This window comes from Amphiprion ocellaris, chromosome 12 (genome assembly GCF_022539595.1).
Source record: "Amphiprion ocellaris isolate individual 3 ecotype Okinawa chromosome 12, ASM2253959v1, whole genome shotgun sequence".
NCBI lineage: Eukaryota > Metazoa > Chordata > Actinopteri > Pomacentridae > Amphiprion > Amphiprion ocellaris.
In genome coordinates, this window is record NC_072777.1 from 24,326,353 (window position 1) to 24,351,648 (window position 25,296).

At 41.5% G+C, this 25,296-nt stretch overlaps 1 protein-coding gene across 7 annotated transcripts in view; it reads left to right on the top strand.

The window, feature by feature from the left end:
- The window catches only part of epha7 (eph receptor A7), a 94,627-nt gene that overhangs the window by 27,344 nt on the left and 41,987 nt on the right, over window positions 1-25,296 (top strand). For all 7 annotated transcript variants that reach the window (XM_023275735.3, XM_035950712.2, XM_023275739.3 and 4 more), the window contains exon 5: window positions 5,302-5,637. In XM_023275735.3, coding sequence (XP_023131503.1) covers window positions 5,302-5,637 — 336 coding nt within the window. The remainder of the gene's footprint in view (window positions 1-5,301; window positions 5,638-25,296) is intronic.

Consider the following 25,296-nt stretch of genomic DNA (forward strand, 5'->3'; position numbering starts at 1 on the left):
TGAAGGCAAAATACTAGAAATATGGCATTTGTTTAAACCATAGTTAGAAGCAAGGACAAGAAAGAATGGCTTTACTGTTTTAGTGTATATAATAGTAAACTGAACAAAACAAACTGCTTCACATGCAATCTAAGGCCTCTGGGGACTTTCACATGTGGTGCAGATGTCTGCTTTGGGAAACATGTTATGGCATGGTGATATGGTAATCCAGCTGTCATGTTGGTATGTACAATGTTGAAATTATTGGTAGAAATGATGGGCAGACTGTAATAAATCTGATTTATCCTTTAAGCTCCAAGGCCCATGCCCTGGTCATGCATATGAAAAGTCAATGTAAATCACTGCATGTTTTTGTGTCCAGTCTGTAATTACATGAGGCCATGCAAATACAGCCAGTTCACTCAAAACAAGATTCAGAAATGCTACCACATGTAAGCACATCTACGGCATCACAGTGGCTTTGGTCATTGTTCAAAGACGGATGGTTTCACAGACGTTGCTGGTCGTGGGAGACTCAGCACCGTGTAGTTCCACAAACTTCCATCCATCCATTATCTATACACCGCTTATTCCTCACTAGGGTCGCGGGGGGTGCTGGAGTCTATCCCAGCTGACTCGGGCGAAGGCAGGGGACACCCTGGACAGGTCACCAGTCTGTCGCAGGGCTACATACAAAGACAAACAAGCACTCTCACATTCACACCTACGGGCAATTTAGAATAATCAATTAACCTCAGCATATTTTTGGACTGTGGGAGGAAGCCGGAGTACCCGGAGAGAACCCACGCATGCACAGGGAGAACATGCAAACTCCATGCAGAAAGATCCCGGGAAAGCCGGGACGCGAACCAGGGACCTTCTTGCTGCAAGGCGAAAGTGCTAACCACTATGCCACTGTGCAGCCCTTCCACAAACTTGATTTGTGTTTTTTTTTGGCACATATTTCAGCAGTCAAGCAAGAGAGAAAAATCTCAAAGCTCTTAGCTCATGCAGCTGAGGTGCACAAAAGAGTTTGCATATTGTTCTAGCACAGTCTTAGCCATGCTTTGCTTTAATTTTTTATTCCTGTCTCCGGAGACTGAGGCTGAAATGGAATTTTGGCGTGTAGCTCACATTGTACGCAAGTGGCAAATCCAATATTGAATTCAGTGTGGTGTTGAAGTAGCGCTGATATTTTGGTTATTAGGCCGACAGTAGCCGAAGGCCCCTTCAGCAAAAAGACTCTTCTTCCGATCTCTTTTTCCTCTTTGGCCTCGTCTTCCCTCATACGGGTTCTGCTGCAGCCACATCATTAGAGGTGAAGTCACGGGGTCACAACACACATTTGTAGAGTGAGGATTACCTCATGGGCGATTTGAATACCACTCACCCCTGCCGCCCCTCTCCCCACAGCTCCCCAATTAGAGCACAGCCAGCTAATAGGCTGTGGAGGGTTAAGTTAGCCCCGAGCACTTCTCAAGGCCGATAAGCGGCAGATTCTTCCCTCCTAAGCTTGGATTTACTCAGGTCTTACAACTCTGCACTGAGTGGAGATGGGCTTTGAAACATGACCTAAAAACGATCCGCTACTATACGTTTTTCATACGGTAGATTATTAGATGTAGAGGTTACTTCTTGCACAGCTGAAGCCTTTTTTCTCACAGCTTTCACACCTGGGAGTTGCACAGGTTCTGCTTCAGAAATCTATGCCATGTTGGCATGCAAATGTTGTAGCAGGAAACATCAACTATGCATGCACACATTCCACATTTATGCACAACAACAAGAAATACCCTCGCTCACGCACATGTTCACCCATGCTTGGTCACAGTGGCAGAGTTGGAAGGAAGCAAGCAAGTGATTGAGACGTTTCAGGCTGTGGGGGCTGTGGCAGGCTAATCCGTGAAATGAAACTTGACTGGGAGGAGGGGTGAGAGGAGGGAACACGAAAAGATAAGACAGAGCAGGGGAGTGAGAGACAGGGAAAAAGAGAGTAAAAAAGAAGAAGGAGAGCGACAAGCCCTTGAGCTATAAGGATGAGCAGACAGACAGACAGTGGAGGGCTCAGGATGTGGTGCAAATCTGTGCTGCAGGTGACGTCGGGGCAAGAAGAGTTTCATATTCCTGAGTCCAGACAGAGCATTTTTTAAAGAAACAAAGTGACGCCAAGGCAGAAGAAGAAAGCAAGCTGAGGTGTTCAGTATGCTTCAAACAAACGGGGTTGTATAATATGTCTCCTTACCACGGCAAAAGAAAAATGTGTTTTTTTTAAGTGGACACCCTCGAAAGCTGGGCAAAAAGCACCTATAGTCTTTTTCTATCTGTTTTATCTCTAAGAACTTGTGTCTTTTGTGTGTCTTTGCAGCCTTGACACGACAATTTACACAAGCCGTTCTCAGCCTCCTTGAAAACATTCAGTCATTATTGTACTGCAAGATGTATTAAATAATGACAGCTTGAAAGTGAAGTTCAAACCTTACTAACTCCCACAACTCCACAAACAGTTGAAAAAAAGTTACAGAACTCGGAAAGGGGAGTTTCAGTCATCTGTCAAGCAATTCATTTCAAACCTACCGAGGCCTTCAGAGGAGAAAGACAAAACTCACAGTCATGAGAAAACATGACAAAAGACAAAGGTCACGCAGATCTGGGGTCAGTCTAATCTAATTTCCTTTCGCCTCTTGTTGCCCAGAAATCACTCCTTTGATCTGTGGCACCTGAGACCTGGCGGAGAGTGGCACGAGCGAAATGAGATGTTATCGTTGCTCTCCGTGGCCATGGAAATGGCAGAATAAAAGATCCCTGAGGTTTGGTCTTGGGGAGGGGGTTGTTGTGTCGAGGCGCACCCCTACCTTTGTGCACCAGGAAGATTGAGAGTGTGGGTCGAGTGTCAATGCCAAGGCTGAAGTCGAGTGGTGCTACTGGCAGTCACTCCTCTCCACTTCACCTGCCACAGGTGGCTCTTTCATCTTCCCAGTCCACTGCCTGTCTCTTATCTGACCTGATAATCATGAATATGGATGTCTCCGCTGAGCCCTCTGTTCTAATGGCTGGAAAAGGGAAAAACAGTTAAGTGCTGTATTAATGAATATCGTGGTAGCGGTTTTATGCATATGCATGACCTATTTCGTTAGCTAATGTGACAAATTTAATGACTTGCAAGGTCCCTCCCCTAGGTTCCCTCCAAGAATATTTCCTGAGAAAGCACTACTCCCAGAGAAGAAAATGGAGATATTCTTAAAACATTCATAAACAAAGGACACAAGTCATATAATCTTTACTGTGTTAGGGGGAGTTTATTTCTATCAACATCTGGACCGTAAAAGCCAACAACCTGGAATGTGAAAGATGAAAGCAGCAATTTGTTATTCATTGTTTTACGAGATGAGCTAATCTCTTTGCCGTTATGCGAACATTTATAGGCAAACGATCTGCAGTCCTGTGCACTCTTGGTGCCGCTGAGCTCGTTCTTGTTGTATGTCAAGTGAAATTGTATATGGCAGTTACAGGGCGGTGATAATCCAGGTTTAAATCTTGTTCATAAACTCTGTGGGTGAGACAGGCCTTAAAGGTTTTTTTTTTGGACGACATTAATTTTAAGTGCGCGGCTGTCTACATGATATACCTTTCCGAGGAAACCCAGTAAAGCTGCTGTCTCCAGCTGGGATAGCTGCATATATTTTTGGAGAACAGGAAGACTTTGCGAGTGACTGTCTGTGGCTTCTGATTTCCTGCTAAGCATTTGTCTGACCATGCAGCCCTGTCTCAATCATTTCCATAGCAGCTGCAGATTTTATGCTGTTAACGCTCGCCATATAAACAAAGCCTTTAGTCCATCTGCATGAATCACCCGCTATGTTTGCATGCACGAGTACACTGTAAAAGAGCATGAGGCTGGTTTAAAATTAAAATATGAGGAAGCAGGCTTACTTTAAGGTCGCGCTAATCGTTATTTTTAATATTGACAATGGATCAAATGACAATGTACAAAATGTGAAAGGGGTCACTTGCTGTGCCAGACTGAAAGAAAATTACCTTTTTAGCAATTTGGCAGCTTTTCTGTTGGCTAATCTCACTGGTTTTATATGGCCTTAAAATCAGCAGCTTTTGTTTGTGAAAATGCTGTGATGAACTAGAGAAGCATACAGCAAGCTACAGACACAGATCTTATGCTGAGGAGTTGATGGAGACCAGTAGAAATTACAAAGAATAGAAAATGTTGGACTCAAATTCACCCAGAGCCAGAAAAGCGACGCATAATTAATGTTGAAGTTGGGCTGTTGAGTTTTTTGGATATTGAGAAAAAATGGAGTCATCATGTACCGTACATTTTTCAAAGTGTCCACAGGTGTTACCAACATTGGGAAAAAAGAGAAAACTCTACAATTGCAGATATTAAACTACTTACATGTTTACAGTCTTTGCAGACTTTTGCACACTGCTCTGTGCATTAACTCTACATAGATGTTTCACCATGCAGAATGTATCTTCCAACCACTTGTTTCTCTGTATACAGTTTTTGAGCCATGCTGCATTTATTTATTTTTTTGGTTCAGTGTATTTTACTTTCCTCCAAAGTGTCTCTAATTTAAACTTTTGCGTTTACCGGACTTATTTGATTGAGCTTAACTAACCTGCACATGAAAATATGGTTATGTCGTACTGTAAAAAAACAGAATAGAAACTAAAATCTCCAAGATTTAATAGCAAAAATGTATCATTGAGGGTTCAGTTTTAGTCAGCTCACTATTTCCATTTACAGAACAACAAATTTGTATTTGAAATATGAAATGGTTGTAAATGTAAAAGCTAGATAATGCCAGTGTACCTGCCTTGAACTGAAAAAAAAACCCTTTAGACTTTTATAATCTCATTTTCTGTTTAATTACAGTGTAAGGGATGTTGATGGAAATGGAAGCAGAGGCGTTCGACGGATGCACTGCTCCTCTAATGATAATTCATAAAAACAGTGGCCTCAGACACCGTGTGGCATGAACTCTGATTACCAAATTATTTTCACTTTGAAAGTCTGGGCTCCACTGCTTTTTTTCCCTCAGCCCTCTAACACTGACCTTGGTACCTGCCAGAGCTCACTTCCTCTCAGTATACCTGCACCGTTTTTTTCTGGATGTGAGGCTTATTATAATTGAGTGTCAGTGTTTGGCTCTGGGGCTGGAGCTGGCATGTCCTGTAGCTTTTTTTCTTTCTTTCTTTCTCAGAGAACAGTGAAAGCACAGATCCAGTCAATGCACCCTCTTGGCTGCCACTTTCCTTGGCACTCAGTTATTTAATTCTGGCTTCTCCTGTGTCCACCTCTGACAGGACCTCCCTCGGCGCCGCAGAACCTGGTCTACAACATCAACCAGACCACCGTTAGCCTGGAGTGGAGCCCGCCAGCCGACACCGGCGGTCGCAACGATGTCACCTACAGGGTTATATGCCGGCGCTGCAGCTGGGAACCCGAGGAGTGTGTACCATGTGGGCCAAATGTGGGATACTCTCCCGCGCAGTCAGGATTAGTGGACACTTATGTGACCATTATGGACCTGCTCGCCCATGCCAACTACACTTTTGAGGTGGAGGCTGTCAACGGGGTGTCGGACCTGAGCCGGACGCAGAGGCTGTTTGCGGCGGTCAGCATTGCTACCGGTCAAGCAGGTAAGGAGTTTTACATCAAAAAGTTTATTGAAAATATGGATTTGGACAGTTTCTTTGCAGTGCAGTGCTCTTCTGTGGAGTGAATGTGCCTGTTAATTGAATTTTAGTTGGAAGTCAGTTGATTCTGAATCGTCCCTGTTTTTTTTTTTTTGTTTTTTTTTTTACCATTTTCGTGATAAATGTCCAAGATTTTCATGAATACCACCATGTGTGGTTTGTATATGGAATTGAATTTTGCACCTAGCTTCACACAAAGACTGAAAACAGGAGGATATACCAAGCATGCATATTTTCATGGTTCAATAATATACCTGCCAATATGTCTCAATACTTATCACACTGTATCTTGTTTATAGGGGGTCCCCAAATAATAAATGCAAGGATGCAATTTTTCCTGGCAAATTCTTAAAGATGTAAGACCTAAACTGTTGCTCATCAAAAAATATTTATTGTAACCCATAAATAAACTATATTTTTACATGGAAGTTTCAAAACACATTAAGGTCAGGTACTAGCCCTTAAGCTCACTATGTCCTTGCTACAGTTTTGCACTAAATCACTACATTTCTCAAAATGTTAAATTATATCATTAAAGCTGAAGTGTGCTGCCCTTTGCACAGTTTCTGGGGTGTGTTCTACAGTTGCATGGAGTACACAGCTGAGAGAGCATTAGACATTAGGACCTTGTCGATTGACAGTTTAATTTTGAAAACCTCTCATATGCAAACCACGGTAATGATTCCCCATTAACATTAATGGCTATAGTCTGATATGATCCATAATATTTCCAGTATGCATATTACCCAGATTAATTTAATGTGTATATCAGCACTGCAGTGGCAAACATTATTAGCTTAGCAATGCAGAATCCCAGCGGTACCTAGACATCTAGTAGTGTATTTGCAGCTCGGTCTCGAGGGAATTTGCCGTAATTAAAATGCTGTGTTTTGCAGTGACAAACTCTAAAGCCTTTTTTATTCATTATTTCTATGGATCCACCCAACAAGATTCCTCTTTCATGCTTGAGCATCCATGAAACACAGTTGGCCCTAAAGACTATGTTCTGACTATGGTGATAAAAAGAAGGCTGCACAGAGAGTATTGAGGCTTTAGTTGGATATACAACTTCTGTCTCTGGATAACTACACCTGTCCCCTGCCATGTTTGGGTAACTCGTGTCCCGCTGCTTTTACATCACCATCATTTTGGTTTAGTAGCGGACATTCATGTCATCATTTTAGTCTTAAATAAAGCAGCTAATGTTCCAATTTTCTCTTCAGAAATGTCTAGCTGCATGTGGCGTGCTACAAAAAACCCCCAAAAAACACAGTAAATATCTCTAGTTTGTGAGACGCGTGTGTCTGTGGAAGAGATGGAGGAAAAGATAGAGGCGATCGGCTGAATGAATGTGAGAGGGACGTAGCGTTTGGGGATGATGTATTTTGCGTGGCTCAGTTCGTGACAGAGACATGAGCTGGAATGCGCCGAGGGGTTGCATGGCCAAGGACGGGAGGATACCGAGTGGAGGATGACCTTCAGGACAAAAAGGGAGACATAACAATTAACACATGCTCTTTTGTGGTCACTCATAATTGCATGTGGCATGTTGACAACACACAATTATGCAGTTAACCTGGCGGAATATTTAGCCATTAGCTGTTGTGAAAGCCAGTGCAGTGTTGGCCAAGATAGTGTCATGTTTATCATTTTGAGTAAGTGCCACCTTTCAGCGTGCTGTAACATTATAATCAGTGCATTTAGCCTGGATGGATCAGAAAGATGAGAATTTAACAGTTTTTAACGATAATTAGTATGTGTAAATTAGATTATTACAATGATTCCTTGATTTTTCAGCTTTGTTTTATGGTATGGGAGGCGGATTAGTGTCTGAATTAGTAGTTAGATCGTGATGCACTGCTAAAACTCCTCTTTGAAACCCGGACTAATCAAATTCCTTCGTGGTTAGCAGCTCTTCAAGGCGAGGCGACCCTCTCCATCTGTTCAATGGCAGGACAGCAGGACAGAATAATACCTTTAAAATGAAGGCAGGAATTACAGAAGACTGCACTGAAAAGAATAAATTGAATGTGCAGAAAGAAAACCAGCACAGGTTTAATATATTTTTTTCTTTGTAATGCACAACGTAACTGAGTGATATGAAATATTTAATATGAGGTCAGTCTTCATTCAATAGCGATCTAACTCCAGATAGCTCTTTTCCTGCCAGAACGCAGGGAATGACTGTGGTTACAATGAGTTTTTTTGACTGAGAGACTAAAATTTGTCTCTTTCTGTGAAAATCTCCTAATCTTAATTTTAATCCACAGTGCAAGATAATATATAATGTCTTTTGAATGCCTTTGAAAACCACTCTTTGATTGTTGCGTGGCTGCTTTGCACACAAATACTACTTGATTGGGATCCCAATATAGTCACAAGTCAAAAATTTCCCAGTTGTTAGGAACAGAACTTTAATCATGACATGAGAAGTAGCCAAACATTTCCATTGTCACGAAAAACTGCTCTTGATTGGGGTTTGGGAATAATTATGGTTTGGGTCAAAAGAAAATAGTTGTCTTCGTGGTTAAAAGAATGACTAATTGGTTGAAAGGAACAAATGATTGTGGTGTAAACAAACTACTGTCGACTCTCGGTATGAAACAAGTAAAGAAAAGTGCTCTTGTGTTGAAGTTGGATGCTTTATCGATCCATCTCTCCACCCCAATCTCCTCTCTATGAAGCTTTATGGCTCCATTGCGTCTATAATAAGTTCTATCTTTGCTCCAGGTTTAAAGACAGTTTCTAAGACTTGAACGGGGCACTCAAAACTTTCAGCTGAAGGGCAAACTAGTAGTCAGCATTAGTTTAATATTGACAAGCATGTGATGAGTCTCTTTTGTTTCCCATCTTCAGCCGACATTAGCTCTAACGCTGCCAGGCTCATTGTCCTGTTCACTGGACCCTCACTGTGTCCGGCGTTCTCTGGGCCGCCGGCGAATGCTTGAATGCTTTGTAATTAGAACGTCGGAGCTTCCTAAAACAATCGGGCCTTCCTGGGCGAGCATGCAGGACCACTCATTAGAGAATGACTGCATTATTAAAGCTTTTATGGCTCATCATTCAGAATTGATTAACCTTTGCATGGCGAGCCGCTGGAGGCCCACTGCACTGAAAGAACCTTAAAAAAGTGAAGCCCTTCGCCTCCATTGCTCCCATCTCCACCTGCTGAATGATAATCAGCACGAACATGGGCTCGTAGCTGGGGATTGGGGGAATGAGCAAGTGGTGTGTGAATGCAGATGGTGATCCATCTGATGAGGAATTCACACCTCCCCTAATTATACCAAAGAAAATGTCTGGAGCGAGGCTGAAGCTACACAAGGTACTGAGTGCTTATTGTTCCCAGAAACCTAATTACCTTTCAGCTCTGTCTTAAATGAGTTTAAGTAGAGGCTGCAAGTTCGTGAGCTTGATTTCTTCAGCTCCGTCCTCGCGGCGGCTGAATAGGAATCCGTCATGTTGAGGATTTTTTTTCTTTTTTGCCGTCTTCGCTGCCACCCTACGCTGGAAGTTAAGAGTGTGTTTCAATCAGCACTCCATTGTGAGTCAACAGCGCCACAGAGCCAACCTCAGAGGCCCTCCTAGGCCCTTCGTGCCTTAGCTTTCTCTCAAGCGCACTTGTAAACAAGGCCTTTTGTTCTTCCAGCACGCTCGTGAGTGGGCATTGCTCGTAGAATTACCATTAATATTTATTCAAGCGGGTGCTCACATCTTGGAGCCAGAAAAAAGAATCACAGTGGAAAAGGGCACAGAAATAGGATTGGAAATTGGTTATTGGAAAGTCTACAGGACCTGTGTTTGTGTGTGTACACGTTGTGTGTACGCATTCCGTTGAGATGTGGCTTAGGTGCAATCAGCTAGAGGTATAAACAGTGTGTTTCTGGAAGGACGAGCCCATAGAAATAGATTTTAATGTGCACTGCTTGGATTATGCAGCAGCACAAAGCCTGTTACCCTCCGATAGCAACTTTTACAATAGTTGAGCTCTGCACCTGAAGTATTCACAGACTCAGTGGGGGAGTCGGAGCAGAAAACAGGGGAGTGACTTAATGCCAGATGCATTGTTTAGAGTGTGGGGACATGCCATTTCAAGTCAACCACAGGTTACCACTTGATTTTACCTTATTTGATCATTTTTCCTGCTGATATTTGGGATTTCAGTTCAGTCGGACAATGGATTTGTAACATTGCTGACTTTATCTGTCTGGCCAAGCATCCTTCTGTCTGTGTCTGTTGCATAAATGCATGATGTTTGCCATTAGTGCAGTGGTATAAAGATTTTGTTTTTAGGCTACATTTTTAGATACCATTACTGCAGCAACAAAAGATCCTTAATCTTTAATTAGCGTGTTTACAAAGCAAAATGGTAGTTTGGATAGACTCCGAACACCTCGAATGCTTCGACCATCTTTCCAAAACGTCTATTTTTTTTAATCTGCGATGCGAGTTTCACACTTTTTCCACATCAGAGGTCTTCCGTGTTTATTTTTAGCCGTTCTTTGCTTCATTTGTTGTGTAACATTATGTGAGTGTAGACTGATGTTATAGTTCCCCCTCAAGTCCAAACCTACTTAAACATTCAAAGAGAACAACAGGCTATTCCCTTTAGTACAATCTCTCAGTGCAAAAAGCAAGGGGCGGGGGGAGTCGAAGCGAGGAAAAAAAATAAAAAGGCACGGAGGCACACAAGAATGTAAGCTAAGCATTTTACTTTGATCTGAAAAGCCACTGTGCCTTTGCATTGCGTGAGAAGCAAATATTCCCATTCAGTTGGGCTGTTTCAGTCAAAGTCTGATTCCCTGTCCTGCAGCAGTTTCTTGTCTGCAGTTCAGAAAAGGGAAGATTGCGAAGTTTGCCGCATGGCTTGGTAATTATTTACCGCTACGAGAGAGCGACGATCATTAAAATATTAAATGTTCACGGGTGCAAACCGATCCGCGGCTCCTCGACGGTAACCTATACGTCCACTTTACTGACACTTTATCATCACTAAATGGATATTGTTCAGAGCATTTGTGAAGGTAACACTTGGGGAACAATAAGGCCATTGATTTATCCCTTTTTGTGTTCTAATCTGCCATGGTGGCCTTAAACAGAAGGATTGATTGATTCTGAGGAGTCCCCACTGACCAATGCCAGCCAGTGTAATTTTCTAGTTAAGCGGATCCTCCTTTGTAGCATTTGTCCCCGGTTTTACGTTACCTGGGAGCCCATTCTTTTTCACCCCCGCCGCACCAACCCCACATGCTCGCAGTAATTTGATGAGAGCCGGGCAAAGCAGTAAGATTCAACAGCTGCAATAAAACTGTGGTGGTCTCAGAGCAGCAGCTCGGAGCACTTAACCTGTAGCTTTTCTGTAAATGCCTCCTGATTTGTCTGTCACCCAATCCGTCAGCAATGAATAATTTTCATGGAAGGTGCACTTTAATTACTTTCCCATTTAAATGGCATTATCGTGGCCTATCTAGGTAATTAATCTCACCAAGTATCCTGTTTCAGCCTTTTATTGCTGGCAGACGAGCTCCCTAAATCCCCCCGAATCTGCCGTGCTTGAATGAGCCCTCCCTCACAGAAGCTGGCGTTGCCTCTTTCCCCTTCACTTGGTCCCTATCGCAGCCATTGGACAGTCCTTTCTCTCAGTGCAGGCAGCCTGGCAGAGCAACCGGCTGTTTCACCGACTTGGGAAAGGACACAAGGCAGACACAGCCATGCAGGGCTGCAGGCAAGAATAGGCCTCAGCCAGTGTGGGCTTTAGAGGGCTGATATGGTGGCTTTCAGATACTTCGATGCTGATATTCAGCATCTGTATTTGTTCATCTTGTTACAAAATCGTATGAAAACCGACAATGAATGCGTCCTGCTAGGAAGTATTGTGTGTAGCCTATGTCTTATTCCTCTGTGCCAAGGAGCTTCATTGTTGCCCAGAGCTATAAATACACAAAAATGAGCCACACTTCTGCACTGTGACATGTTTCATGATTACCATGAACACGCACACTGCAGTTTATTTTGACTCATTTACACCATTATGCTGCCCAAAATACCAACTATTGCACCAAATATGGGTTCATCTGCTACTCAAAATAGTCCCCCAAAATGCAATATTTTCCACTGTGTGTGTCAAATTTACTAAAAACTCCAGTTCCCAGCTATATTAAGGGATAAGTGAGCCCTTTTTAAAATGAAACGATACATTTGTGGCCTGATATTAAAGATTTACATATGACCCAGTGGGCTTTGAATCCGTAGGTAGAGCATTGACAGACTGACAGAAACCTGGTTGGTTACAGAATAAAGCTATACTTGTACCTAAAATGTTATTGTTTTTGTTCCTTTCATAGAAAACACTGTTTATATGCTAAATTTTATCCTCACTACTGAGGAAAATTCTTCTTGGTTAAAGCGGATATTTTGGTTTGACAGCATCATTAGAGGAAAGGTCATAGAGAGTCTTAAACACAAAGGCTTCAACCTCTGGGGAGTGTCAGTGGATTTTAGATGAACCTGCAGTTTTTTTTTTTTGCACCTCTTTTTCCACAAAATATTGCTAGATCATCACATCAGAGATGGACAAAACTGACTTTAAAGTGAAGAAAATTCCCAGCCGTACGTGCAGCAAAGCTATAATCAGCTCCCAAACCCAGATCAAGGGAGTTAAGACGCAGGAATCCAGTCCTGTTATTTACTAAAGCCGATGAACAATAGAGCTACAAATGTAGAAATGCCTGCAACATGAAACTAAACATTACAGAGATAGAAAGAAGGGAGTCAGCATCCAGTCGTGGGCCAAAGAGAAAACCAGGATATCAGCAAAAACTGGAAAATGATTGAAGATGTGCAGTTCAAACAGACTCACACACAGAAATATCCTTATTCTTTGTTCCTTTGTTCCAGCAGCAGAATAACAGGTGGCTCTACTGGTTGGAAAAATTGAAATTTTGACTTATTTAAAGGAGTTAAAACCAACACCCCCCCAAAAATCCATGCTTAATTGCACTCATGGTCTACAGATATACTTCTAATAGTAATGTTAGGGCTATTATTACGATGGCGACTCCAGTGACTATTTATCAGTTTTTCGTTGTTCTTTGAAACTCTTATTTTCTGTGGATTATGTTTGTTTATTTCCATAGAAACTCTGCCTCCGACTCGGTTTGTTTGTGGTTTTTTTTTTTTTTTGGATGCATCGTTTTTTAATTTGGGAACATTTGCAGAGAGAGGGAGATATTTCATTCTGAAAACTGTCTGAAAAGTTGCAACATTCTGATGTTCGGGGTTCAGCTGAGAATATGTGAAATTTGAAAAGGGAGTGCTGATTCGCATTCAGCCTCATCCTATAGGCTGTGTTCCCCCCGAGCAGACACAGACACAGCTTTAATTATTCAGACCTCTGCAAGGCAGCAGAGAGAGATTGAGGCAATGTTTTCTTTTTTTTTTTTTTTGGGCATTCAATCTGCTGTTTACCTTCCACATAGCAGCTCAGCTTTTCAGTCAGACCCTCACCTTTACTGGATTCTTTTTTTTCCCCTCTCACAGACGTCAGCCGCTCTCATTTATCAGCTGAGACATTTGACAACTCTTTTTTTTCTCAGAAGTCGGCCTCTAAGCAAGTTTCCCAGCCTATTGTTGCACTTATCAGTGTTTTTGGGATATTACATTTGTGTATTTTACGGTATCTTCTGTACACAAATAAAGATTCCTCTGCAGGCATGAAACAGGAAGCTGAGACACTGAAGGATGTTTGACTGGACTGTTTACATGTTGGCGACAGGCTGGCCGAGTAGTTCGAGTTGACAGGCAGACGAGTTAAAGGTTCACATCACAGAGCTGTGTCTTTGAGCAAGAACTGTTAAACTGCTCCGTTGCTGTGGATAAAATGAGCCAAATGCCTTTAATATGCAAACTTATCAAAGTGTCAGTGAGGCTCCGATTATTGTGATCCCTCTATCAGCGGATCTGTCTTTACACGAAAGCAACAACAAACTTGTCGGAGGAAGCACAAGCATTTCATTTAGGATGCTAAAGCTGAGCCTGTTTGATTTTCCTTCCAAACGATGGTCACTGCGCTGTTACTTGATACAGCGGCGAAATAGCAGCTGCTTTTAGCTCCGCCGCGTCCCTTAATGTAACTCAGAGCGACGCTGCAGACGTGGAATTCAAAGGTTCACAATGAGGACATTTAGTGTGCAAGAATGTTAAAGGGTGGTTTCATCCAAATGACCAACTTGGTGGCATGTTTCTGTGTACCATGTGAATAGTTTAGGGTTTTATTTTCCCATGACGTCTGCTTCTGTGATGTTGATCCTCATCATAGAACAGAGGTGTACAGAATTTTAACTTTACAGCTAAAATCATGAAATTTGCATTTAGATTTTGAGCAATGATTCCAAACAGTGTTCTGGGTATCTCATTTTCAGCAGTTTTCATTAGGATTTAAGGCTTTTGTTCACTGAAATGAACAAGATGTTTTAACACAAATTAAGTTTGACTTCTAACAGCACAAAAAGTAGCTAGCGCTGATTCATGGGTGGAAAAGACTCTTAAGGAGACCAAGGGCAAAAAATTGTTGTTGGGCCCCTGGTGGCTACATTATTTGAACAGGAAAAAAATGTGAATTGCAAACAATTGGGTAACAGATTCATCTTTTAAGTAAGCAAAAATGCCTCAAATGTACTGGCAGAAGCTCAGTGTGAAAACATGCTAATTTTCCTTGATAGTTAAAACTCAAGGTATTTTTGGATCTTTGCTGTTAGTTTAAGTATTTTGAGTATGTTAATATCCAATTCATCACTATTTTCTGATTATTTCATACCCTGAACAAGCTGTACAGATCTCCTGCGATGGAGTAATACTACATTGGTTAAGGAAAGAGTGGGAACAATTTGATAAAACACACCTTACAATATGTGTAAAGTAAATTAGTTTTTGGTTTTAAAACCAGATGTTGAGACAGGGTTCCTCTAAAAGACCAGAGAAGATGGACAATGTATAATTTGTGCTTACGTTATGCAACTTTCTGACAAATCTGCAATTTATCAAATTACTTAGACCCAAATAATACGAGTGAACTTGGATTTTAGCGCTTCTAAAGGTCTGGAGCTCATTTTGCTGTAAAATCTTTGCATTCAGCTACAGTAGATTTTTTAATTTCCCAGCAGTTCTCTACAACGCGTGCTCTCTTTTTTGACAAGAATTTGCAAGAAGGCTTGGTTTCGGATCAGCTGTGTTCAGCTGTCACTTTTTGAAACGTGGCTGAGCATAGCTCTGCCATGATGTAACTAAATGTTCACTACATATCTGGTTAGACGAAAGACTCCAGAAAGCATGAACATTACTCAGTGTGTTGAGTGTCCTTGTCCGGGCATCCAAAAATTAAAGCAGCAGCAATGCGAAACAGTCCTTTATTGGGAAGTTAGCTGGATAAACTGTATCAGTTAGATTTGCTATTGCATTCCAGCATTGTACAGATCAGCTATTCCTAATCTGGAAGCATCCTCTGTAATCTGCAAATCTGAAATAAGTTGTGTTCCATCCACCTACATCGTGTTGGTGTCGAGAGAGATATGCATATATTTGAGTTTTCTCTGTAAACCTTCAGAAAAAATGCCCATTTACGAAAAAATCTAAGTAATTTATGAGCACAAATCCTTTAATGCATTATAATTTGCTGTGTGAAGAAGCATTAACTTACTGTATTACAAGAGCAACGGATCCATACATGCTCCAATTTGAATTTTCCATCTATATGATAACAGCACATGAGCAGATAAAGGCAGGAGAGCCGGAGCCCTCTCAGTGCCTCCTCCTTCACCACCACAGGGTGACAGATCACGAGCAGAGAGTATTCGCTCAGTGAAATTACAGACCTGAGGGGCAGTTGATGAGAAATGTCACTGTCGACAAAAATGGAACTCTAATATATTCCATCTCAGGTTTGTTGGACACTTATTAATGTCTGTCAGTGAGTGCCACTAATTAAGGCAGTCAGTCTGGTGCGGCAGATGAAGCGTGGGACAAATAACAGTGTGACCTGAGAACAAAAGAGCTGCGATGAGAATATACATATTTAGCAGCACTACGAAGCACCCAGACACACGGTGCTCTTAAGCCCAGCAACAAAGCCCTCATTGTGGCGGAACAATGCACCCGATTATTCCTCTTTTGTCTCTAAATCTTAATGATTTTTTTTTTCTTTCCTCTGCCGCTTGTGAGCAAGTTTCATTTTTAGCAATAATCATCATCTCCTGCAGCAGCATCTTAATAAAGATGAAGCTGCGGAAGTTTTATTTGCTGTTTGGCATTCTAAATTCAGAAAAAGTGCATCAAAAGCGAACGAAATAAGCAACCGGGGAGGGTCCGTCATTAATGGCGTTAAAGCCGCAGCATGCAATTTTTTTTTAAAAAGGAATGAAACATGTTCTTCCTCTTACAAATGAAAAGTTGAGGTCAGTAGGGGGAAAAAAATAGGGATTTTTTGCTATTTGGTCAAATGTGCCAAATATTCACTGGATTAACTCCCTCAAATATCCCGCTTTCTTTCTGTTTTGTGGTATTCTAAAGCGAATATCTCTCAGGTTGGCAGCCGCACAAAACAATCAATTTGAAGACAGGCCGGGTGAATCTGTGATTGACATTTTATATGCTAAGTGGGTAATCAAGTAATCAGGAAAGTAATTGATAATAAAAACATTTGTTACTTGCGGTGCTACAGCGAACCGTAAATCGCCGGAAAATCTACAGTCAGCGTCTGGTTTTCTTCCCCCTCCACACGAAATGGTCCAAGTGAAAAGTGAACTCCGGCTTCCATATTTAAAGTTGCCCTGTGTGTTTTCAAGCGTTAGCCAGTCAGTGCAGGCAGCTGGCTTCGGCTCTGGAATGCAGCAGCTCTCCGTTTACTGCCCACGGGTGACTGTAAGGCCTCAGTAAACACCCAAATACTCTCTTTCCTTGTCTTTCTTTATCTGCTCGCTCGCTTGCACTCTGTTCTCTCATATACATTCATGCAAACGCACACATGCCACACACATGCCCCACACACACATGCCCCACACACACACACACACACACACACACACACACACACACACACACACACACACACACAGGCAGCCAGTCGGCATGCACCTGTGACTCCCCGAGCCTCTCTTTATATGGAACACATGCTCGGGAATGTCACGGCCCTGGCTGCAAATGGCTCCGGCACTTTGCAATAGAGCCATTCGAGTGTTTCATTTCCTGCTGAAGGAGTTAAAAGGACTTTCAAAGGTAATAAAAAAGCCAAGCAGGGTTTGCATGCTGGAGGTGCCCAATAGCAGAGAATTCCCCCTACTGGACAAAAAAAACACACACATACACAGACACGGCAGCAATCCACAGTCAATAGCTTAACTTTGATCGCTGTGTCCTGTACGTGATGATGTATTTTTCTGGCGGTGCACAGGGGAATTTTGTGTCACTGCGTTATCTAGAGATGGTGCATTTCATCAATCCTATAGGAAAATAGCAACACCAGCCTGAGACTGATATAGGTGTACAACAGTTTGTCATGTCTTTGCTCTAAAGAAGCTTTAAAGCTGCGCTGATCAATATCTTTATTATTAATCAGCGTCTTTGAGTTTTTGGAAAAGCGCTTTATAAATGAAATTTATTATTATTATTATTATTTATTATTATTATTATTAATAATGGATCAAATAAATGTGTAGAAAGTAAAGATGTCACTTCAACCAGGAATTTTGGCAATATCTACAGTTTTTCTCATGTTTTGAGGTTTGGATCATTTATTAGGTCATTGTTTAGGATTGTGGTCCCACAGCTGTTTACATTAAAAAATCGGTGACACACCACCTTTAAAATACTTGCTCAGCTTAAAAGCTTGTGAAAAAAGTGGATTATTTAGCAACTAAAGACCCATATGTTTTATTTCTTATAAAGTTTCTACTTGTTTGATGCAAATTTTGCTCCGTGCCTGGTAGACATAAGTAGAAAAGAATAGAATTCCTTTACTGTCATTACGTAGTGTACTACAACATTGAGCAGCAATGAACAAAAATCAGACATTTTTTTAAAGTACACTGAGAAATCTGCAAAAATAACATATAGAAATACAGTGCAATAGCTCTATATGCAATTGTAACCTATAAAACAGTGATAAAACTTATTGTTTAGCTTATTTATTTTATGTATTAGGAACCATTAAACAGTAGTGTAACTAATATGGCACACTGCTACATAATAATGTACTGACCTAAAGTAGTGCAAAAGTACATATAAGGTGCAATTGTGTAAAAACAAGCAAACTACCTACCATTTTAGCCAAGGTTTTGATGTGTCAGATATGATGTTTTTCATTTGTTCTGCTGCCCCGAATGGCAAAAAATCCATTTTTGCAGCTTTAAAATAGCTCCAGATGTGTTTTAACTCAGTTATGAATTGCTGATTAGAATCATAGATAGCTGTGGTATAGAAAAAAAAGTGCAATCTCATTTTTAGTACAGACATTAGCCCTGAAGAATGGATTATAATAATGAAGCACCCCCTTTTCTGCATCAGTTTGTATGGTGCTTTCGTCAGTGGTCGAATATAACTAACTACGTTTGAGGTGCATGTGCTTTAATTGTGCATTTCCATTTTATGTACTTTAGTACTTCTTCTCTATGATACCAAGGCAAGTATTACTTTTCACTTCACTATATTTGTCTTGCAGCTTTAGATATCAGCCATTTTCAGTTTCCTGCTCAGTGAAGACCACACGTGTCCAAATGTGGTGTTTTAAAAAGTTTGTGATAGACTGAAGGATTAAGTGTTCCTTTATTATTTGAGAAGTTTCTCCTACTTCTTAAGGTAAATAAACTGTTTAATACTCATCTAGAATTAGGCAGAGAATGCATTGTTCCAAAGCTGAAAGCAGGACTGTTTGTCTGAGCTCATGAAAAGCTGACTTTTTTTTTTTTTTTTTTTTAAAGATATATGTGGGTTTCAAAGGACACTTTTAGTGAATATATTTGTACTTTCAGAGCATTTTTGAGTTAAGGATTGGTTTAAGGGTTGATGTTACTGACATCTATTGAACATTTTTGTTTATTTCCAGCACTCTAGCTTAATAAAGTCCGGTTTCCGTTTGCTAGAAAGCTTCCAAAGTGTTTGTTTTTTCCTTCCTTCCGAGGTCTATGAAATGCTTTATGGTTGTGGAGCTGGCAGAGGTCGGCGTTGTGCAACACAGTTGTGCACTGCAGTTGCAGGGTGTGTGGGGATTTTTTTGGGGTCTGTAAGCATTACTCACTGGTGCTTTGTGAGATGAAAAGGAATCGGGGGAGATTGACAGCTCGGCTTTTTTCCGTCTTTCATTGTCTCATCAGCATACTGTCTCCTGCAGTGAGGAAAACTAATTATGTCTTCAGCCCCCTGCCTCACCCCCCTCCCCTTTTATTCAGATCATCACACTTGGAAATCATAATGAGTTTGTGGCAGACCACTTTGGCTTTGGAGAAAGGAAGGGGGAAGGAAAAAGAAAAAAAAAATCCAGAAAAGTCCACTTGCCTTCACTCAGACGGGCCACTGGCAATTACGGGCGACCTTTTGACCCACGAAAGCTGTCGCCTCGAATTCTTTCAGGGCTCGACCAAGACTCGGTTTAGTCCTGCACACCTGCTAGCTTCCTCATCTGTACTTTCGCTCGCTTTAAACCGGAGCGGCACCAAAACCTTTTCCTTATCAAAGCAGAGGGAGTGTGTGACAGCCATCTGGTAGGCTGCTTTTAATTATTTGGTATAAAACAACGGTAAAAAGATTATGGCAGCCGAGGAGCCGAAAGGACGCCGGCGTTGGCTGTGGAGCAGATGGGCTTCACATCTGGGCTGGAGGAAGTTAGTGAGGGCAAGAAGGATGCTGTGACAAGGTAACGTGGCCGAGAGCTTTGTGCAGCATCCCGCTTCCTTTGTCTGGATGATCCCTCCTCACCCGTCCGTCCTCTCTGCTCTCTCTGCTGTATCCTTGGACAGTTGGGACAAACACTTAGCAGGAAGTGTTTGGGTCTGACTGAAGCGCCGCGAGTCCCGCTCGGAAGAAAAATAATTGCCCGTTTAACCTTGTGATTTCAGAGATTGTTGACAAAATGCAAGAGAGCCACACATTTTTACCTGACATTTTCAGAGAAGCGGCTCACAGGCAGGTGGTTATGGCAAGATTTTTAAGAAGCAGGATGTTTGGTTGTATTACCCAGAGAGTAAATAAAACACATTTGGACACTTTTCAGGGTTATATCTCTGCAGTTTTTAATGCATTGAGTCATTTTGTAGCTTATTCACTGTTTTTTATTATCCTTAACCTTATTTCCATTTAGTGTATTCCTATGTTTAATTTTGTGTTGTTGTTTAATGACTTATTAAGGCTGTTATTGGTGGAAAAATTGATGTTTCTGATCTACTTTGATGGAATTTTTTTCCGTATTATTGAATACTGGTGTAAGGTGATGGGTCTACAACAAAACCCTTTTTTTTTCTTTAAGTATAATCTGAAGTTTCAGGTTCATTATTTAAGAAAAAGTTTTATTTGTGAGCATTTTAGTGTTTATTTGATAGTATTGTGAGGAGAGACAGGATACTGGGAGAGACATTAGAGGAATAGTATGATCTGGGAATCGAACCAGCACAGGATGGGACCAGCAAAGGCTTTCAACGTGTATTTTTCCTTTACTGGAGATTTATTTGGGGGGTGTAATTGTTTTGAAATTCATCCCGAACTCTTTGGTACAGGCTATTCAGATTGGCAGACTGTCCTTGCTTCGCTACACCCTACGAAGCAAATAATTACTCTGAAGTTAGTCCAATACACTCTAATTAGGTCAATGTCTTGGCATTTGTGGAACATACCAATGCAACAATGATTAGTTATTGAACTGATTAGTCAATCGACACAAAATAAGTGGTGCTTAATTTGAAAAATTGATTAACTCCCATTAAGTAATTTTTCATGCAAAAAATGACCAAACATTTTCTGATTCCAGCCTCTCAGAATGAACGATTTGTTGTTTTTCTTTCTGTCTGAAAAACTCCTAAATTCTGGACCACTAGTTGGATGAAATCAGCAATATAAAGACATGATTAATTGAGAAAATCACCATCAGATTAACGGATAATGGAGATAATCATTAGCTGCAGCCTTAGAACTTGCTGGGGAAGCTTTGGCTGTAGAACTCTTGTTATTTGTTGTTCATCTAAGACTTGGAACCGTTGTGGTTTGCAAGTAAAGCTTTGTAACATTGGAGAATTTGGTGAATGGAACAAAAACTGACTTCGGAAATCCAAAACTGTCAGGCATGCCTAAACCTTTCAGCGCAAAATCATCCAAGCATGTCTATTACATAAGTGGAGCTCCTTTATAATTCTCTTTCTTAAGGGCATCATCATAGAAATAGAACTGCAGGTGTCCAGGAATTATCCACCATACTGGCAGTGGCTCTCTCCGACCTAAAAATGTGGATCCTTTATGTCCACTACACACATTATTCATTCACATTTCTGCCATATTTCTATGATCGAGTGTCTGTCACTTTTTATGCTGCCAACACACTCTGTGGAACCAAGCAGCCACTTTCTATTTCATGTCGTGGAGCCGTGAGACCGAGAAGCGCTATTCTTCTGCGAGAACTGTGTGCTGAAATGTATTCTCAGAAGAAAGATTACATCTAAATGAAAGTTGGAAGAGCCTGTATCCTCAGAGACCGAGCTAATTAAATTTGTAAATTCCTCCCAAATCATCTCCCTATCATGCTGGTGACTCGCCGTCGAGTGCTGCCAAAAAGTATGTCACAATGTGTTAAGACCAGTATACTTTGGCAGAGACGTCTAGATGAGAGATGAAATTAAAGGCCTGCAGAGACCCCCGTGTTTTCAGCAGGTTCGGTTTTATTTTTTTTCTTCTTAAAACACTCCTCTAGTGTTCGAGAAGAGAGATAATCACTTATTAATGTCATGACGTTATTTGATTTTGTCTGCAATGCGAAATTAAATTACATCTAGCTTGCGAGATCCAGTGACTTAATGCATCGACTGGATGTATTTCAGCTGCATGGGTTCATTAATCTGACACATTACAGATAACATCCTCTGCTTTCTGGCTGAAATTAAATTGCAGTTGATAGCGCAAGATGAATTCAGTCTGGAAGTCCAAAGCATCCGACAGCCGCTGCAGATAAGTCCATACTGTAAAGTCAAAGTAGATGCATGGTGTGTTGCAGGAAACCAAGGCTTCTTCACCCGTCACACTGCCAACACGGTTTTTGTTATTCCGTCACCTCAAGCTAACCGAAGGTAGCTCGCTTTGAATGGTGTGAACACGTCTGGCATTTACATTAGAATAACTCACTAACTCTCCAATTAACTGGGGACAAAGTGGATTGGAGATCCACTAAGCAAACATACCGGACGTCTGACACAAAGAGGCAAAAGCCGCTCTCTGTCATTGTCCCAGAGGTAATTGGGATGGGGTGTGGGAGACGCTCGGCACCCTGAAAAGCAAGACTCTCGTCCAGAAGCCCTCCCACTAAGTCTTAAGCCTCATCTCCCATCGCCTGCCCATCGCACACGAATCACCAATTACTGTAATGGCAAAATTTTGCAGCCGATACACAAAGGCAGACAATGATGTGACACCTTGCCAGCCCTAATCAGGATGTCGGCCTTCATCTCTCAATTTGCGAGCTCCGCTGTCACTCGCAACTTTAAGCTGTTTTGGCCCAATTTCACATGACGCAGTTATCCTGTTTGGACTTTGTTAGAAGAGAAACTGTCTGTCAGGGAGTTTGTCTTTTGTATATTCACGGCCATTAACTCTAGATTTTGTAAGCATCGCATGAAAACTTTCAACTTCCTTCCTTTTTTGTTTCTTATCTTGTCAAAACTCTGGATTCTGTCTTTTTCCACTTTTGTCCTTTGATTTGACAACAAGAAAGCTGCCATATTACTGGCTCACTGTTTGGGCAAAATGACTTTGGGGAAAAGTTAGGTTTGATCACTGAGGTTGATCAGGATTACTTTTAAACTAAAGAAAATACCAATCAATCTTAATATAAATCATTGTATTTTAAGGTGAAGACTTGGTTTAAAATTAGGATTAAGGCTTAGTCTGTGTGTGTTACATCAGACCATCATGGTGTTTTGCATTCATACCAGTGCAATAGGATGTTTGATTAATGCTGCCAATAGCTGATAGTTTGTGCCAAGTTTTCAACATTTCTCCATTTTCGGGCCAAAAAAAGTCTAAGTATTGTTTTTACTCTTGGCTGTTGTTTCAATTATTTTCCCCATCATTGCGGTCCAAAACTTTTCTTTAAAGGCACGATCACACCAGCATTTAAGGCTGCAATTTGAGTAAAATCAGACCATTTGTGGTGCAAATGAGTTTGCTCACAGCGGTGAAAGTAAATCCCTGCAAGAAACAACAAACCGTCTTGACACGTGAGGAGACAGGAAAGCTTTAAAGTCCAAAACAGAGGATGCTGTCGCAATTGTGAGCGAGATCTGTTAGCAGTTAGCTTGTAGTGGGAATCTGGAAATACCAGCTCAAAGACAGGATGCAAGGTTATCAATCTGACCAGGATGTGCCAAAATGCAGACCATGTTCTGAGCTTCCCTGTCCGAATTCACCTCAGTATGAATTCAGTTCTTTCGTCATGGAATTAAATAATGCTGCAACAGATTGACACCTCTGCAGTCTGCTGAGGAAAGTCCTAAACATCCCTCCATCACATCAGCAGGAGACAACACTGACTGGCTGATGCATGACTCCTGCTACAAGGCCAGACTCTTTCTGACATACTGACAAACCAGCGCACTGTATGAGTCTGTGTGTTTGTGCTCCACTCTGCTGGTGGTCCTCTTCTAGTAGGGAATCTGCATCACAAACAGCCACATCCCCCCCAGCAACCCCATGCTGCTGCTTTCTGAGCTTGAATCCACACAGCTCTGCTCGGCTGCAACGCAGATCAGGGGCCTTATATAGATATGAATGGTCCCACCAACTATTCGTGAGTTTAATAGTGAGGGATTAAGGCAATTCAGACGGAGTTACAAAGGACAGGCCGGGGCAGCTTTTTTAATTGTCCCTGTGTGACTAATAGCAGTTGTGTTAGGCCGGGTTTGTTAGGAGACAACACAGTGTGTGCAAGGCACTGACTGCTGATTATTTCCATGTGGAGGATGAGAATTTATTCGACCAGAGCGTGGTATTTGCAGCGGGGATAGATTAAGAAATAGCTTTTTTATTTCTCCTCTGTATAAAACCGCTTTGACAGCTCCGCTTTGCGCCGTACCTGTTTCTTTTCCTCCCTTTAAGAAAATAGAAATATGATTCCCAGCAACAGAAAAAAAAATCAGTTAAGTACAGATTGAGCTTTTTTTTTTTCTTTTTGTCTGGCCAATCTCCAAGCTTTAATCAGTCCGCCGACTTCAAGGAGGTACAGTACTTTCCACAGGCTTCTTTCCTCCCCGGTAGGGAGAGCGATTCATGTGCTCAGCCCACAGTTTTATGTGACCGTTCCCTGCTTCTTTCATTATAAGCAGCTCTCCATAAGCTCACCACAAAGCCATGAAAAAGCCAAATTGAGAAAACATTATACAGCTAATAGAGCTGTTACAAAAACTACCTTGCTGGATTGCTTAATGCCACGAGGTGCCACCTTGAGCAGCGCCGGGTGTATTATGTTGCTCGCCTCATAGCAGTGTTTTGAAGTCCTCCTCAATATCCCCGTTATTTTCTCCCCAGCTTCACTGATGATCTCTGACATCTCATTAGAGTGTCTGTTATTCGTATTACCCTCCCTAAAAGATCATGCTGGATATTGTGGAGTAAATTTCTGTAACCAGCCAAAGAAGAAAAGAGTCATTATCAGGTCCAATATATAGTTGGCAGCAAAACAGGGACACTTTGCTCGAAGGAGAAAATACAAACTATGAGATTGTTTCCCAAGATACATTTTCAAGGCTAATTATCTCGCAATAATGACATCATTATAATGATAGTGAGCCAGAGCTCATGCTGTTGAAGAATGAAGTTTTTTTTGTTCGCACAACACTCACTCATACTGCCTTGTCCAAACAGTTTTTATTCTACTGAAAACTAATAGTTTTACACACAATAACTAAAAAAAAGAAGCTTGAAATCATTTTTGCTAAGATTTCTGAATTTGGACATAAGCTTTAAAGCAAAAATGCCAGCCTACACGCTTCCACATCAGTGAATGCTTTCTATCAAATGAAATATTCCAATTTATTTTTGAGGATACTTGGCTTCCCTCAGCTCAGCTAAGTGATTTCCTACATTCCCCTGACTTCTGACAGCACTGAGAGGCGGTGTGAACTTGTTGTTGTCAGCTGTGGGTTTTGTGCACAGGTGGAAAGTGCAGCGGCGAGAGGAAAAGCCGAGTTGAGAGAAAGTGAAAGTCGTGACCCTGACCGAAATAGTTTTTGTGATTGCAAAGAATCCTTGTCTGTGGCGGAAGAAGCCAGCACCCACTCTGTCTTCTTCTTCTTTTTCATCTGAATTATAGCAGAGCAGTGGATGGTGATGGCTGAATTTTAGCCACAATGTGATGGGGTTCCT